At 32.0% G+C, this 17,548-nt stretch overlaps 2 protein-coding genes across 3 annotated transcripts; one reads left to right on the top strand and one right to left on the bottom strand.

The window, feature by feature from the left end:
* The first annotated feature begins 7,858 nt into the window (after positions 1-7,858).
* On the top strand, positions 7,859-9,860 carry LOC118034832 (transcription initiation factor TFIID subunit 9). Of its 2 annotated transcripts, XM_073410665.1 has the most exons (4): positions 7,862-8,018; positions 8,440-8,566; positions 8,709-8,979; positions 9,404-9,860. In XM_073410665.1, exons 3-4 carry the CDS (start codon positions 8,722-8,724, stop codon positions 9,671-9,673), a joined length of 528 nt encoding a protein of 175 aa, XP_073266766.1. In that variant the 5' UTR covers positions 7,862-8,018; positions 8,440-8,566; positions 8,709-8,721; the 3' UTR covers positions 9,674-9,860. The 2 variants fall into 2 exon arrangements, with proteins under 2 accessions (XP_034896145.1, XP_073266766.1); XM_035040254.2 differs by lacking the exon at positions 8,440-8,566 and having other exon boundaries at positions 7,859-8,018.
* A 1,838-nt stretch (positions 9,861-11,698) lies between these two features.
* LOC118034833 (probable GTP diphosphokinase RSH2, chloroplastic) lies at positions 11,699-15,689 on the bottom strand. Its single transcript, XM_035040255.2, has 6 exons — positions 14,418-15,689; positions 14,146-14,331; positions 13,227-13,684; positions 12,767-12,925; positions 12,336-12,687; positions 11,699-12,206 (listed from the first exon to the last, which is right to left on the bottom strand). Exons 1-6 carry the CDS (start codon positions 15,156-15,158, stop codon positions 11,892-11,894), a joined length of 2,211 nt encoding a protein of 736 aa, XP_034896146.1. The 5' UTR covers positions 15,159-15,689; the 3' UTR covers positions 11,699-11,891.
* Positions 15,690-17,548: the final 1,859 nt, after the last annotated feature.

The following is a 17,548-nucleotide window of genomic DNA, read 5'->3' as shown; positions in this document are numbered from 1 at the left end:
GTAAATTTACCGCCAATCAATTTCAAAACAAGGGAAAAAATTTAAAAGAAATTTTCTACCATGTCAATTTTGTAATAAGATAGGCCATCCATCATTCAAATGATGGAAAAGACCTGATGCAGGGTATAGCAAATGCAATCAACTTGGATATGAAATTGTTATTTGCATAACTAAACCTCAGAAACAAGAGGAAAATGCTCAAGTTATTGGTCAAACTGATGAAGATCAAACATTCATAGCCATGTGTTTTTCAATTCAAAACTCCTCTGATCATTGTTTCATTGACAGTGGTTGCACATACAACATGACTTTTGACAAAAGTCTTTTCAGAACATTGCAATCTATAAAAGTTACAAAGGTTCAAATTGGAAATGGTGATTGTATAACAGCTAAGGGAAAAGGAACCATTTTCATCATAATAAATTCAGGTATAAAAATAATTTTAGATGTTCTCTATGTACCTGATATAGATCATAATTTGTTAAGTGTTGGGTAATTAATAGAGAAAGGCATGAAGGTGATTTTTGGAGATCAATTATGTCATATTTTTTATGGTGTTGTAAAAAAATGTTGCAAGCTAAGATGAAAGGTAAAAGCTTCTTATTTTTACCATTTGAGGAGGAGCACACAGCTTTTTCAATAAAGTTTAATAGCACAAAAGTGTGGCATAAAAGGCTAGGACACGGTTATCAACAACGAATGCTCAGTATAAAGAAGAATGATGTTGTAAAAGGTATGCCTCTATTTACTGATAAATTACCAAATTGTCAAGCATGGTAGTTTGGTAAGCAAAGCAAGAAATCATTTTCAAAATCAACTTGGAGATCTACACAAAAAATCTAGTTAATCCATACTGATATGATTGACCCTCTAAAACCACCTTCATTAAAAGGTCTATTACATTCTTTTCATTGATGACTTTACTAGAATGTGTTGGATTTTTTTAATGAAATACAAATCAGAAGTAGTTGGGATCTTTTGGAGATTCAAGAAGAATGTGAAGAATCACAATAGATGCAGAATTCAAGCCATTAGATCTAACAATGGTAAAGAATATGCTTCATTAGAGTTTAATCTATACTGTGAAGATGTTGGCATTGAACATCAACTCACAGCTCCTTACACTCTAGAACAAAATGGAGTCAATGAGAGGAAAAACGAATACACAATGGAGATGGTCAAATGCATGCTATATGAGAAGGATTTGACTTAAGGGAGTTTGGGAGTGTGGTTGTTGTTGCTTTTCAAAGTGTTTTTCACTTAAAAAAGCATGCCAATAATGTTTTTTATATTTTAAAAATAATTTTTGAGATCATTACATCAAAATGATTTGAAAACATCAAAAACATATTAATTTAAAGCAAAATAAAAAAAAATTCAAATTTTTTCGGAAGTGCTTTTGAAAAGCACTCCCAAACAGGTTGGGCAAAAGCAGCTAACACAATTGTTTTTCTTCATAATCGACTTCCAATAAAAAATTTGAAAGAAAATACATCATTTGAAGCTTGGTATAATTACAAACCATCACTAAGATTTCTTAAAAAAAAATGCAGGATCTTTTTTGTTCACGTTCCACAGATCAAGAGGGATAAGCTTGACAAAAAGGTTATACCAAGTATTTTTATAGGCTATAGTTCTATTTTTAAAGCCTACAAAGTATAACATCCTCAAACTCAGAAGATAGCCATTATAAAAGATGTTCATTTCCATGAAGAGGAACAATAAGACTAAAAAGACTCACAAGACAACAAGTTGTTTGGAGATCAAGATAAACCTTAATAACGAGATGAATCAATTGATGATTCACCAATCAGAGGCACAAGATCTCTTTCAGACATTTATCAAAGGAGAAACATAGCAGTCTGAACCAAAAGGAAATGAAGAAGTTCACCGGGACTTTAGATGGCAGAAAGCAGTGAAAAAGGAGATATCAATGATCCAAAAAAACTACACCTGAAAACTGGTTGACAGACCGCCAGACAAAAACATCATTAGTGTAAAGTGGGTGTTTAGAACTAAACTAAATGCAGATAGTTCCATCAAAAACATAAAGTCAAGCTGGTTGCTATGGGGTATGCTCAGATATTTAGTGTTGATTATTCAGATATTTTTTCTCTTGTAAACTATTATTTGTTATTGCTACACATAAGAATTGGAATGTATTTTAGTTAGACGTTTAGTCAGCTTTCTTAAATGGTATTCTGCAAAAAGAGATTTATGTTGAACAGCCAACTGAGTTTGTCATTAAAGGAAAAAAGATAAAGTTTACTTGTTAAAAAGGGCTCTCTATGGATTAAAGTAAGCACATAGAGCTTGGTATAACAGAATTGATGATTATCTAATAAGTTTTGGCTTTTGAAAAAGCTTATTTGAAGCAACTCTCTATGTAAAAAAGACTAACAATGATATTCTCATAATATCACTCTATGTTGATGATCTTTAAGTGACAGGAAGCAATTCACAGCAAATTGAAAAATTCAAGTAGAAGATGATGCAAGCTTTTGAAATGACCGATCTTGGCCTCATGACATATTTTTTTGGAATGGAAATCAAGCAAAACAAGAATGAAATATTCATCTACCAGAATAAGTATGAAAATGAAATTTTGAAGAAATTTCATATGGAGAATTTCAAACCAACAACCACTCCAATGAATCAAAAAGACAAGTTCAGCAAAGAATATGGAACCGACAGAGTTAATGAAGAGAAGTTCAGAAGCGTAATTGGTTGTTTGATGTATCTAACGGCAATCAAACCTAATATACTTTATGCCACAAGTCTTCTATCTCATTTCATGCATTGTCCAATTGAAATACATTTAAGAGCAGCCAAACAAATTCTAAGATACATAAAAGGAACAGTCAGTTTTTGTGTTCAATTTCAAAGGAGTCAAAAGTTAAAATTGTATGACTTTTCTGACAATGATTGGGATGGATTTATTAATGACATGAAAAGTACTTATGGATTATGTTTCAACCTAGGATCAAGAATGTTTTCATGATCATCTAAGAAGCAAAACATTGTGGCACAATCCACTATAAAAGACAAATTTATTGCAGCAGCAGTGAATCAAGCATTGTGGATTCAAAAGATTCTATGTGATTTGCATATAGAGGAGAAAGAAATAACAAAGATCTCAGTGGACAATCAAGCAGCCATAGCAATTTCTCACAATCTAGTGTTTCATGAAAAAATCAAACACTTTAACATCAAACTCTATTTTTTTACGAGAGGTGCAGAAAAATGGTGATGTTATGTTGATCTATTGTAAGTTTGAAGATCAACTAGCTGACTTGTTTACTAAACCTCTTCCAGTAAGTAGGTTTGAGTTTCTAAGATAAAAGATTGGAATTCGTAGCTTCTAAAGCAATGAGAAATGTTGAAGATTGCTTTAAGAGCTGTCAAGATTATGTTATGTTAATCTTTTAGTTGCAGCAACAATAAATGGTTGTCCTAGTCTTTAGGAGTTGTTAGTTTGTTAGCATATCATAGCATGATTTAGTGCTATAAGTTAGCAATTCAGTTTATTTCATTTAATATATATTTATAAGGATTGCTTTCAATTAGTAAGTAATCAATTCATTTTAGTTCAATAAAATAGCATACAAGAGTTTGTTGTCTTTAACTTTCTTCTTACTTTCTTTCTTCACTTAAATACTTTCAGTAGTATTTATAACAACACCTCCTCGTGCCTTAAACTTCCATTTCTTTTTACTCTTTAAGATAATATTACATCTCTCTACCACCTTATCCTCCTTTAGGCTTTCGCTATCTCTGTTTTGTACCAAACACACCTTAGATTCCTATTATAGCCCATCATTTCTTAAACTCGTTATCTGAAAAATCACCATTAAACATCACTTCATTATTACTCCTTCTCTTTAAACCCCTACAATTCACGAGTTTAAAAGAAAAAAAAAATGGGATTTAATATAATGATTGAAAAACATTTATGAGAAATAAGATTAACAAAAGAAAAGGAAATAGTGAGCTCTAGAAATATGCCACCGAGAGTGAATGAGGTTAAAGAGTCGAGAGTTAAACATATTAAGAATAGAGTTTGGGGTTGTGAATTTCTTGGACACGTATCAAATCCTAGCATTTTTTTTATGAGATTGAGGGGGAAGAGGTTTAAATGGAAATACTTGTGATGGGTATCAAGGTTTTATTGAGGAAAAGAAAGATGGTAGTTTTAGAATAATATTTTTAATGTTAATTTTTAGAGAAATTTATTTGCAAGTCAAAAGATCTCTCTTCTGATCTACTCTTGTCTATTGTTTATAATTTGAATTCCATTTGGAATTCAAATCAATAAAACCTTCAAAATATTATTTCCAGTATTTTAATTTTTTAGAGAGAAAAATATCTTCATTCATACTACCAACTCACAGTATGAATAACATCATAACTTAACTATTTCAATAACCACTAACATCATCATCACCACCATTATTATCACAACAATAACCACTCCACCACCAGCTCCACTTCAAAATCACAACCACCATCACTTTAATATCAACCACCACCATTAATGTCAATACAAATACCATCTTTTCACCAATATAACTATCATTTTATCATAACCCTCTAACACCACACCATAACCAAAAGAACAACCAACAACAACAATAACTCTTGGTTATCAGTGTAACCACTACTTCATCAACATTTTTACTATTCTCATTGTTATTTCAACTCCATTACTACCACAATAACAATCTTCATTTTTAATCGTCGTCATCGCCACTACTACCACTACTTTGTTATTAAATTAACCACCAAAACAACCATTATTTTATCATTGTTGCCACCATTATTATTGTCACGAAAATCATCATTCTACAATGACCACTACTATCATCAACAATATCACAATCACTACATAAATACTACCACTACAACCACCATTATTATTTCTATCATCAACTTCACAACTTTTTTCATCATATTATCATCATTCAAAAACCATCAATGAAAAATAAATTATTTTATAAAACAAAAGCTCTTTGATATTTTTAAATAATGAAAAATAACTTACGAAAAAATCTATTTCAAGAAAATATTTGAGGCAGAACAAACATACCTTAGTGAGCATCCATTCTCATTTCTAGAACTGCCACACACAGTAGTCATGTACATACCATCTAGGATCTACTAATTCTCGTTATGCGACTTTAGACAAGGTATCTAGCTAACATAAACTATCAGTGTTATCCATCTTGTTGGATCAGGAAAAGGTCAATTTCTCTAGCACCTAGCACCTGCTTGCCAAAGAAAAGGGGTACAGCTAGCATTGCTTTGTATATATTATATAGTTACTTGATGAAGAAACAAACCCTCAGTATTGCTTTTTGCTTAATGTTACAAGTGAACGCAGAATTGAATAATTGAGAGATACCTTACTTCCAAAGTTGTGCAATCTCCCTCTTTACCACTTTTTTAACCTTTCCTGAGGGTTTGTCTTCACTGTGTAGCTCTTTTCCTGCGTTCCTTCTCACTTTTTGGACGGCTGTTAATCTGTCTATCTATTACTTTTGTCATCAGACCACAAGCTATCCACATAGATTCCTGCTGTTTTCCACCTTCTCCTTCCTATAAATCCATCGCTTCAAGTGGACATAGCCCACTGAGCTAGCTGGTTCTTCTACGAGAAAAACCAACCTTGATAAGGAATTAACAGTTCATTGAGCCTCACCAATATGGCCACAGATGCCTACAGTGCTGCCAGCCGAAACTCATCACAAAGAGCATTAGCCATGGTGTTGGCTCTAGCATCAGCTGTGGTGCTATCACCATTGTATGTTAAGCGAAAGAACGACCATCCGCTTTATTTTAATCACGAGACAAAATGGAGCTCTGGCTTTGTTCTTCCAATGGTGCTTGCTGGCCTAATAATTGCTATTAGGACTACTTCCTCTTCCATGTCAGTCCATGGAGGTGCTGCGGCTTCTTTCATCCCGTCTCCAGATCCCTCTTGGGTGCTTAGAATCGGGAGCTCTTCTTGGGGACTTGCTGGAGTGTTAGTGATGCTTGTTCTTGTGCTATCATGGCAAGGCTCAGTTCAAGAATTCTTCTGGAGATAAAAGAAGGAGATCTGATTTTGTTCTTAGTATATAGGCTATGTATGTTTGTTGTTTTGGTTGCAATAATATTAATTAACCTTATCATAGTTTAATTTTCTCCAAGTTCAAATTAATATTGTGAATTTCTGAGAAAATCTTGTTGGCGATTCTCATTGATCGATCATGAACGAGGATTTGTTTGTCTGGGCTGCCCGTTGCCTGGTATGAGCACGTCCATAAGTACCTGGCTACAAGAATTAATGGTATCGCCTAAAGTCAAAAGTTTATATTAATTTTGTAATACTGTAGCCTTCCTGCCTTATGTGTGTAATAATGTCAACATTCTACTACTAAAAAACCCAAATATTAAGAAATAGAAATAATCAAAACTTTGAAAAAAAATTCAAATTTTGAAAAAAAAAATCCTACAAAATCAAAATTAAAATAATCAAAATTTTGATTTTTTTTTATTTTTTTTAAAAAAAAAACCTCTTAACATCCATTAAACATGGTGTTAAATTCTTTCGTTAACTCTACCACATGATGATATGCTGGCTTGTGTATTTATTGTATTAATAATCACAAATTTCATCCTTCTACTCTTTACATTTTAAAAAATATTATGTCAAAAAATCCAAAATATTAGAAAATAAAAATAACCAAAACATTGAAAAAGAAATAAAAGTTCAAATTTTGAAAAAATACCTAGAAATTCAAAATTAAAATAATTAACTTTTGAGTTTTTTTCATATTTAAGAAAAAAAAATATTCAAATTTCAATTATTTTGATTTTTTTCAATTTGATATGTATCTGTTTGGAAGTGTGGTTGTGATTACTTTTAAAAATATTTTTCATGCTGAAATGTTTTAAAATGATTTTTTTTTTTTAAATTAACATATCAAAACGATTCAAAATATAAAAATAATTAATTTTTAATAAAAAAAAATATTAAATTTTAAATAAAACACGATTTGCATCTCTTTCCATGCACCTTTTTATCAAACATGTAAGATCATTTGCAAAAGTTAACGGTAAATTGAAGAAGAACAAAGCGCAGGAACCACATTAAGAAAACATCTTAACATCCATTAAAAATAGTGTTAAATCCTTCCATTAACTCTACCACATGATTAATCTCATGCTGACATGTGTATTTATTATACTATTAATCACATATCTCATCCTTCTACTCTTTACATCTCAGAAAATATTATTTCAAAAAAATTTCAAATATTAGAAATTTAAAATAACCAAAACTTTGAAAAAGAAATAGCAATTCAAAATTTAAAAAAAATGCCCAAAAGTTCAAAAATATGAAAAAAAAATTGCATTTCTAAATAAATTTTTTTTAATTAAAAGTTCAATTATTTTGATTTTGCCGCATGTCAACTTTATCAGACATGGAGGTTTATTGGCAAAAGTTAACACCTAATTGGACAAAAACACAGCTGGAATTTTGGCCTAAAATTTTATTATAAACCTGATTTATTTATCATCAATATTCTCATAAATAACAGACATGATACAATAACCAATACAATGTTTTTTGAAAAAAATTAATTCTTCATTCTGGATCATGTGTTAATATGCAGATATTAAAATTAAATTTTAAAAAAAAAAAATAAAAAATAAACTATTTTAATATATTTTTACAGCTATCTCCCATAGCTAAAGATTAAATATTGATGGGCCACCACATTTAGAAGAGTTGGGCCTCATCAGTCGTACGCTGGCTTTAGGAAAATGGGCTTCCTAAACGAAAACGATTTCTACATGTAATGCTTTGGTTTCTCTACTTCCCTTCCCTTTCTGTTTTGTTCTTCGCACTCTCGCTCTCTAGTCTCTATAACTACATGCATTCACAATTGAATAATAGCGACAGAGAGTAATTTACTAAAATCTCTCCCAACAAGACCTTGTTCCTTGGGATCAGCCCCAATCTCATTTCCAAGGTTAGTGCCTCAGTTGTCTCGCCTTCACTTTTGAATCGATCCCATCTAAGTATTTCATTTTTCTGTTTCGTTTTTTGAAATTTGTTTGAAGCAGCCAAAACCCACTTGTTAATTTCAGCTGCGGTTTAGTTTTTTATTATTATTATTTATCGATGAATTAGTGTTCTTTCTGTTCTCTGCAAAGAAATTCATACACTCCATATTGACAAGCTTGTACTTACAATCTTGTAGCATTTTAATACATGCCCGACATTAGACCTAGAAGATATATAAAGGATTTTTAGGTTGTTGTATGTGAAATTGCAATGAGAAAATCACCCCCAACATGATGGGTTTTGTTTTGTGGGTTATATCCTTTGCTTGAATACTTAAACAATTGAAAAGGCACGATAACAGCATAACATTCAAAAACTTTCTTAAGCCTTTGGGCAGTCTTTAAGTTTACACCAGGTATTCTGCGTTACGGAGATTTAGGGTCAAACCTGATTATCCATGTGATGGACCCTTGTACTAGCACACGGGTCTCTGTTTGCAAGCTGATTTAGTCGGTACATGGTTTTAATTTTTCGATTGTTTGGTTGATTTCGTATAAGACATCTCCTTCTGGGAAAAAAGGATGTGTGTTGTGTTGTGCTGTGTTGGTTCTGTCTTTGGAGGTGTCTAATGTTGGCTTGTAATGCATGTTTACAGACAAGCAGAGAGTATGGCGGAGGGAGAAGAAGACATGCCAAGGGATGCCAAGATTGTGAAATCATTGCTTAAATCAATGGGTGTCGAGGATTATGAACCTCGTGTTGTGCATCAGTTTTTGGAGTTGTGGTATCGTTATGTTGTTGATGTGTTGACAGATGCACAGGTTTATTCAGAGCATGCTAACAAAACTGCAATTGACTGTGATGATGTCAAGCTTGCTATTCAATCTAAAGTCAATTTCAGCTTCTCGCAACCCCCTCCTAGAGAGGTAAGTGGCTATCCGTCGGATGATAAACCTCCTCCCCTTGTTTCTTGACTCTAATACTATGAGATGAAAATTTTAGCCGTTCATAATTCTATAGTTGTCTTGACCATTGATCTTCAAATGATAGAACTTGCATAGACTCCCGTATTTCATTGCCTTCTCTCCCACTATCTGATTTTCAGTAATACTTTGGAATAGTGTTTGCTCGGTTGAAATGGAGCAAGTTTTAATATTGGTAAAACTATCTTCAGTTTTCCTCGTGTACGATATGATTCTTTTGACACATGTTAGCTGTAGATGGCGCAATCTTTTTTGTGATCAGTTACTATATTTGTTTTCTTCATCTCATGTAGAGGTTCAAGAAATTATGCCTAACATAAAAAAAATATATAATGATTCCTAACATCTTAAAGTTACCAATCTTCAGGTTTTACTAGAGTTGGCCAGAACTAGGAACAAAATCCCATTGCCTAAGTCAATAGCCGGGCCTGGAATCCCTCTTCCACCCGAGCAGGACACGTTGATCAGTCCAAACTATCAACTTGCTATCCCAAAGAAGCGGACTGCCCAGGCAATAGAAGAGACAGAGGAGGATGAAGAAAGTGCTGATCCCAACCAATCACAAGAACAGAAGACGGATCCTCCACAGCTTACTCCTCAAAGAGTATCCTTTCCCCTCACCAAACGTCCCAAGTGAGAATTATATATACTGCCAATGTAGGATTACAAGACATTCTCTTGACCTGAGAAGAATGAGCCCGTGTGAAAAGGAATTAAGGACGAACTATTGGATCATTGTAAAATTGGAGTCTTTTTGTGAATGCTATGTGTTTTGGATTATTGTGATCTTCATGAAAATTCACTGCCACGCAGTGCTTTTCTGAGTTCAGTTTTTTACTAGCTATAGGTTCCAAGTCATGTCTTCCATTAGTTGTTCAGGTAGTATGAATTCTTGGTATTCGATTCTTTAACCAACTCAACTCAAGTTTAAATTATGTTATATATGCCCTGATAAAGTTTGATATAGTTTAGTTGACAAGATGGATTCAAAAGCAATATGGATGATTAATAAAAAATATAGTTTTAATTTTAATTATTTTTTTCATGATATATGTTTTTTAATATTAAAATGGTGACATGATAGTAAAAATTTGTTTGTTTTTTTAATTATTTTTTATTTAATTATTTGATAATAAAAATAGATACTAGTATAATTAAACACCAACTAAATTTTAAGATGTTTATTTGATACTATGATAACCTTATAAAAAACAAAATCAAAATAAATTATGAAAATTAATTGAATATTAATCAAATATTTAAAAATAAAATTAAAAAATAAAAGTTCAAAAATATTCAATTAAAATAATAAAATCACAAGATGGAATTAAAAAGAGGGGAGCTATTTGATATTATTATTAAATATAACCTAGCAAGTTAATTGTAAAACCTCCTGACTTGACTTCTTGCCTAACTTGGTTTCAGAATTAACTAGTGTGAGAGTTGCTACTAGTGTGAGAGTTGCTTCTATATAACCCAATTGACCTGGTGGGTCCAAAGCTAACTAGAACAATAGTAAAAACATGATTTGATTTGAAAAAAAATTAATATGATATTTTTTTTAATATTGAAACAATTCAGGCTTTACGGCTTAACTCATGGATTCTATAGAGTTTAAAAATTTTATTTCTTAAAACTATTTTTTTTAATGATATGATAACAAAAATAAACCCTTGCATAATTAAGTATCAACCAAATATCAGAATATTTGTTTAAGAATATAATAAGTTTATAGAAAATAAATCAAAATAAATTATGATCAATTTCAGATCAACAAGATGTTTGAAGAATAAAATTTAAAAAAAAAAAAAAGCAATCAAATATTGAGATGTTTAAATTGAAAATATGCATAGAAATAAAATATATATATATATATATATATATAGAAAATAGAATTCAAATAAAAAAAATCATATTAATGAATAGTGTAGGAAGTGAGGTAACTGTTTATTTGGAAGTATAGTAAAAGTTTTTTAAGATGTTCTTCGCTTGATAATGTATCAAAATAATATTTTTTATTTATTTTTAAAATTGTATTTTGATATAAATACATCAAAATAATCCAAAAAAAAATTGATTTAAAGCTAAAAAAAAAATAAAAAATTTACAAAAACACAATTAAATTACAATGCCAAACAGAATCCTTGATATAGTGATTAATTATTTAGTAAGTCTATCTTATAAGTCGCATATTAGTTATTTAAATGTTATTTTTTAAAGTATTTTTGATTTATGAATACATTAAAATAATATTTTTATTTTTAATATCCATGTATCAAAACAATTTAAAAATACTAAAAAAAATTAATTTTAAAAAAATATATAATATATATCCTAAATTAACGTGGAAGTACTTCTTGATGTGGCCTTATAACTAGTGAGACTGGGCAGCAAGTTCCCGGTAGAATAGCGCCATAAAACATGCAGCTGGCGTCTACCTGTCCAAATACGCATGACAGTTTTCACATTCCTTTACAGAGGCAGAATAATCTGAACGTTCTAACACTGACTCAACATTGAAAGTGATAGGTGTCGGTGGCACAATGGTAAATTGGAAATAGAAGGCGAATGGCTGCTGCAACAACGCCTCCGTCTGCATTTCCTTCTTAACATCAATCTAAACCCAAATAACAAGACCAAACCAGAGCGGAGAATAATAAGATTCACGATAATCACAAGAATTCATTGTGGGGAAGTGAGAAAATAAATCTTTGTTGATCGTTCGAGTCCAGTTAGCCATGGCTTTTTTCATACCAGAACCATATGACTGTTCTGTACAAACATATGCATGTCCAAGAATAACCAATTGTCACTAAATGGGTCTATATACTATTTATCGGTCTATAAGCAATGGGTCAACTTCTCCATCCAACAGCGCCGCCGCTAGCAGCAGGAACTGTGCTTGAAACAGGGGCTGAGCCACTTTCGTACATGCGTTGAATCTCTTCCCTGTAGTCGGACAAAGATTTGTTAGGTATAGCTGGAGTTAGCTCCACCACATCCCCCATCTTTAGCTTGCAAGTCACATCATACACTGGCCGATAGTTCAGCCTTGGCCTCAACTCTTCCTTCACGGCAAACCCGTATGGGGACCATCTTGAGCTCGTACGCCCAGCCCTCTCCAGCAGATCCATCACTGTTGAGTTTGCAGGAAGCTCTTGCACAGACATCTGCAGTATTCACAAAGCATGCATATTCAGTAAAGGACTAGTCAACAATGTACTTTTCTTTGGTCATAGTACCTATTATGAGCCAAGCTTCTTCTCATTACATTAAACCATACATGGAAGGAGCCTAACCTTGTCATTCTCAATCATAATGACGAAGACAGGTCCATCTTGCCCACAGTGAGGCTTGTAAGAATATGGGCAGCCATCAGAATGTGAAGGGAATGTGCATGGAGGCTTTATGGAATCACCACAGCCAATGAAAGAATGATCTTTGCTCATTGCCTCGCACTGCCAGGTTATGACCCATCTTGCCCACTCAACCATCTGAAGCACAAATGAGGAGTGCTTGCTATCACCTTCCTTGTACCTCCAATGAGCTGCAAATCCAAACTCTGCTTGCAGATGCATCTCCCTTGTCCGAATCTGAACTTCAAGTGGCACTGTGCCCTCACCCATTACTACTGTATGAAGAGATCGATAGCTGCAAATAAAAATCAAAGTTTGAAAAGAGCAATACATTCGATAGCAGCCACCAATAACAAGCCGAAGCCAAAACATACCCATTGAACTTGGGATTATTTATATAGTCTTTGAATTTTCCAGGTACTTCGGACCATAAACGCTGAACAACTCTCAATGCTCTATAGCAGTCTTCGTTATTTTCAACAATCAGACGCAGCCCATGAATATCATGGATCTGATCCATGTTCAGCTTTTTCCTACACAAATTTAAACTCTCTTGTTAGAAAAACACGCAGAATGATAATTGCACAAAAAACTAATAAGTTGATCTAATAGTTCTTTGTCAATTCAGAGCATGTGAAAAACTTTTCCACCTTAAGAATTCGATGGGCACAACCATAATTTTTGGTTAAATAATTGTTTTAATCTAACTATCTAATCTGTCCATGCTTCAGAAACCCTAGATTTGATGCAAGAGCTATAGCCCTAGTAATCGAAGTAGTGACCAACTGAATGAACACTCCACGCCCAAGTGAGAGAGAGAGAGAGAGAGCGTACTTCAACATTTTGCAATAAGTGCTATATAAGCTTTTATGCCTTCCAGATAGATCGTAAGAAATGGCTTCATCCGTGAGAGCTTTCTCTAATTTCTCTTTAGCAGAAGCAATCATTGCCTCATCAAAAGAGTCCACAAGTCTAGCAGACAAATCTTTGTGCTGATCTGGGTTGAGATGCTTAAAACATAGATTTTCTAACTGCTCTTTCCAACTGGAGATTCCTAAACGGTTGGCCAAGGGAGCAAATATCTCCGATGTCTCTTTAGCAAATCTCTGTTGCTTCACCAAAGGCAATGCATCTAGCGTCATCATATTATGCAATCGATCAGCTAATTTAATCAGGACAGCCCTAGCATCTGCCATGGCAAGGAACATGGTGTGCAAGCGATCTGCCTCAACAGTTTTGCTTGCTGTATTGTTCTCACGAGCAAGCTTGCTCAGTTGGCTAAGCTTAGAGACCTGAGTGAATGTATCAGAGCTAGATCAGAAGTTTGTACATACTAGATCAACAGAAATATATGGACTACATCAACCAAGGAAAATGCTTACAATTTCTTTCTAAGTTTCTCGTCTTTCAAGTGATGGACCTCAAAAATGCAAGTAAAAAATGATTTCCAAATTTTGATCAATCTCTGCTGCTGTCAGATGCTCCTGACTTTTAAATTCTTTTTTTTTAAAAAAAAAAAAAGCTACTGCAGATCGAGTTCCAGTTTCTACATTTAGCCTACGAGTCTACGACCATATTCGTCATAAGCAATAAGCAGCAACTATCTCATCCTAGATGAAATGGAGTTGCAGACAAAGTCCAAAAACACTTCTTATATTAGTCCAATGTAGCTTCCATTTTAGAAAGAAACGTGCATGAAAAAAAAATTAAAAAAAAAAAAAACCTAAAGTACATGAGAAATTCTGTCTCTTACCCCTTCAACCAAATCAGCCACCCCAGCTCCAAATGTTTTAAATATGTGGTCATAGCTTAGGAAAGAATCATCCAAAGTGTCATGTAAAAGCCCTGCAGCAACCACTGTAGAATTGGCACCAATGATCGCAAGCAGAACTGCAGTCTCTACACAATGCTGCAAATAAGGGTCCCCACTGGCTCGCATCTATAAGAAAACAACATAAAAAAATTCTCAAGAACACGAAACAAAAATTTAGAACAACAAAATCCAATAATAATTCTAACTTTTACCTGTCCCCTATGTGCTTTCTCAGCCTCATGAAAAGCCTTGATCACAAAAGTATCAGAAAAAATTTTGTGCCTTAATTGTGCGCCCAACAACAGCTCCTTAGCATAAGGCTCATAATTAGCGTCCACACAACTATCCTCCATACTAAAAGTCAATTCATCCACAACAACAGAAGATGAACCTTCATCAATACCATTACTGTGAACCTCAAAACTCGGAGAATCATAATCAACACAAGACCCTAATGCATTCCTCACAAACCCATTAAAGAGCCCATTCGCCCCACTGCGAAACGACCCATGAATTGAACTCTGAAAACCCACATCACAACCACTCCTTTCTCTAGCAATCCTCATAGGAGGACTACTAGAACAAGAGACTTGACCTTGCAGAACCGAAGCCGGACTTTGATCCCTCTTTATAGAAGACCCAGCAAGGCATTTACTTGGTGTATAGCAAAATGAACTACTCAATTCCTTCAATTCGTCTCCTCTATCATGCCACCCCAGCTCCTCTCTATCACCCGAAAATGATGCATGTTTCACTGCTGGGGATGAAAACAAACGAGATAAACCACCAACAATTGGTTTCTGCGAGGAAGATGCACTAGACGAAGCTGTTGATGAAGATCTTGAATTCAATTCAAAATCATAATTTGCATGTGCGTTGATTTGGCATGGAAATGGTGTTGAACACACGCTACTAGGTGGGCTCGCGTATAAAGCTATTGTTGGGACTGCCATGGCTGTATAAAGACTAGATTTTTCTCAAAAACAACACCCCAGAATCCCAGATCAAGCAAAAGATTTTGCTTGATCAAATTTTAACAAAGACCCACTATTTTTCTCTAGAAACCCACAAATTCTATAAGGATTTTATGAAGATTCAGTGAATTTTTTGAAAGACCCAATTAGATCAGGATGGATTAAAAACCCAAACGGGGTCGAGCTAGGATTGGTTACAAATAAGAAGAGTATACAAAAAACCGAAAATTCAAGTGAGTTTTCATTAACTGTTTTGGAGGTGTGAAGGAGGAGGAGAAATAAGGGTAGAATTAATGCGTATGTACAGATTTATAAAGGTTTGATTTGTTAATTTTTTGACTTTTTATGGGAAGAACACTAAAGGACATGAAATCAAAGAGAAAGAATTTACAGAAATTTTAATTTAACAAAAGAAAAAATAGAGAGTCAAAAGAAAGTTAGGATTTGTATTCTGTACAGGGACTGGGGAGAGATAATGTTCTTCTTTTGTGAAAATCTCACTGTTCCTCTCTCTCTCGCCTCTGGTCTTTATTTGTTTAGAAGCCAAAGGAAGGAACGGAGAAAGTACGGAAATATCCTTAGTAAAAAACCATGTTAACGGAGTTGGTTTTTTGGGTTGCCAAATAAGTTTGGGTGTTTTTCCAGCGAAAAATAGAGTTTAGAAAATAATACAGTTCAGTAGAAACAACAGTTTTGAAGTGCGGTATTTTCATTTGAAGAGGGAGAAAATAAAAAATAAAATAAAATAATAAGACTATAGAGTCACATTAAAATTATTATGATGGTGATATTTTTAATATTATTAAAAAAAATTATTACGATAAATCTAATTACATTAAAAAAAATTATTAATAATAACTAAAATAAATTATACTCATTGTTTAAAAACAAAAAATAATGAATGATTTAATTTATTTGAAAGATACGTGTAGCTTTTTTAATATTGTTAAATTAATTTCAAAGATTTTTTTTAAATATATATAATGGGACTGATATTTGAGAATTTGGTATTATGTAAAATAAATAATTTTTATTATTATTTTGAAATTAATTAAATCAATTTAATTAATTATTTTTTTGAATTAATTAATCCAATAATTATGCATGACATTTTCTACCAAGTTATTCAAATAATTTGAATAAAAATTATTTTTAAAATTTCATAAACATATTGATGTGAAGATATGTCTTTAAATTTTACAGATATATTAATCTAAAAAAGTGTATTTTTAAATTTTAGAAACTGAAATTGTATTATTTTCATTATAAATACTAATTTGATATTAATAAAAATTAATTATAAATAATTTTATTTTCTATTTAATTTTTCTCAATAAACTCTTTGTTTATATTTATAAAAAATAAAACAAAACTTTTTAATAAACTTATGAAATTTATTATTTATAAATTTAAAGTTTTATTATATAATGCCATGCAGCAAGCATAATAGTAGCAATCAATATATTGAAATGGTCATGCACCAAAGCCTGTTTGGTGTACTCACGTACATTATAATTAGAATATCGAATTCACACCAATCATCTTTATTGTATTTTATTAACGATGACTATATCATAAATTTTGGACACGACATGTGTGAATAAAATATTAAGCAATAAGTGTTAAAAAAAATATATATATTAAGCAATAAGTGTAAAAATAATGCAAAATGGAGAAGTTTCTTTACTGTTGTCATGTCCAGGTCAGTCAGAAATGATATCATGTTAAAAAGTCCCGTGGTGTGTGATGATTGCGATTAAATAATTGGATTTGTTTTATTCATTATTATTATTGCTAATTTGAATACAACACCAATGTTTAATGTTATTTTATGTCACCCTTGTCCTCTTGACTCTTTCTATTTTATGTTGTAAACTAGTTTAGTTTCCCCCACTACAAAGAAAAGAAAAGGAAAAATATAAAAACTAACATTAAATCAGGCGAGGCAAGACCTAGGAGGTTCTTTTTAAGCATATGGATGTTATCTTTTAAAGTAATTTTTATTTTAAAATATTTTTTAAAAAAATTATTTTTAATATTAATACATAAAAACAATCCAAAAATACTATAAAAAATTTAAAAAAAAATTCAACTAAAAACATATCCATGTTAATCATGCTCTCTATATATGAACATAAAATAATTTTACTAGTATGTTTATTTTTTTTATTATTTTTCATTAATAATAATATTAGTAGGAGTGAATAATATTATTATCGATGACAGAGAAAAACAAAGACTTTATTAGGATATTATGAAACAATCTAAAAAAATAAATTCAATTAATTATAAAAAAAATGTTTTTATAAAAAAAATTTTTATTTAATTATAAAAAGTTCTTATATAATTAATAGTAAATCATGAAAGAT

This window comes from Populus alba, chromosome 1 (genome assembly GCF_005239225.2).
Source record: "Populus alba chromosome 1, ASM523922v2, whole genome shotgun sequence".
NCBI classification, from domain to species: domain Eukaryota; kingdom Viridiplantae; phylum Streptophyta; class Magnoliopsida; order Malpighiales; family Salicaceae; genus Populus; species Populus alba.
Note: the sequence above shows the minus strand (reverse complement) of the source record. Positions and strands in the feature narration are given on the sequence as shown.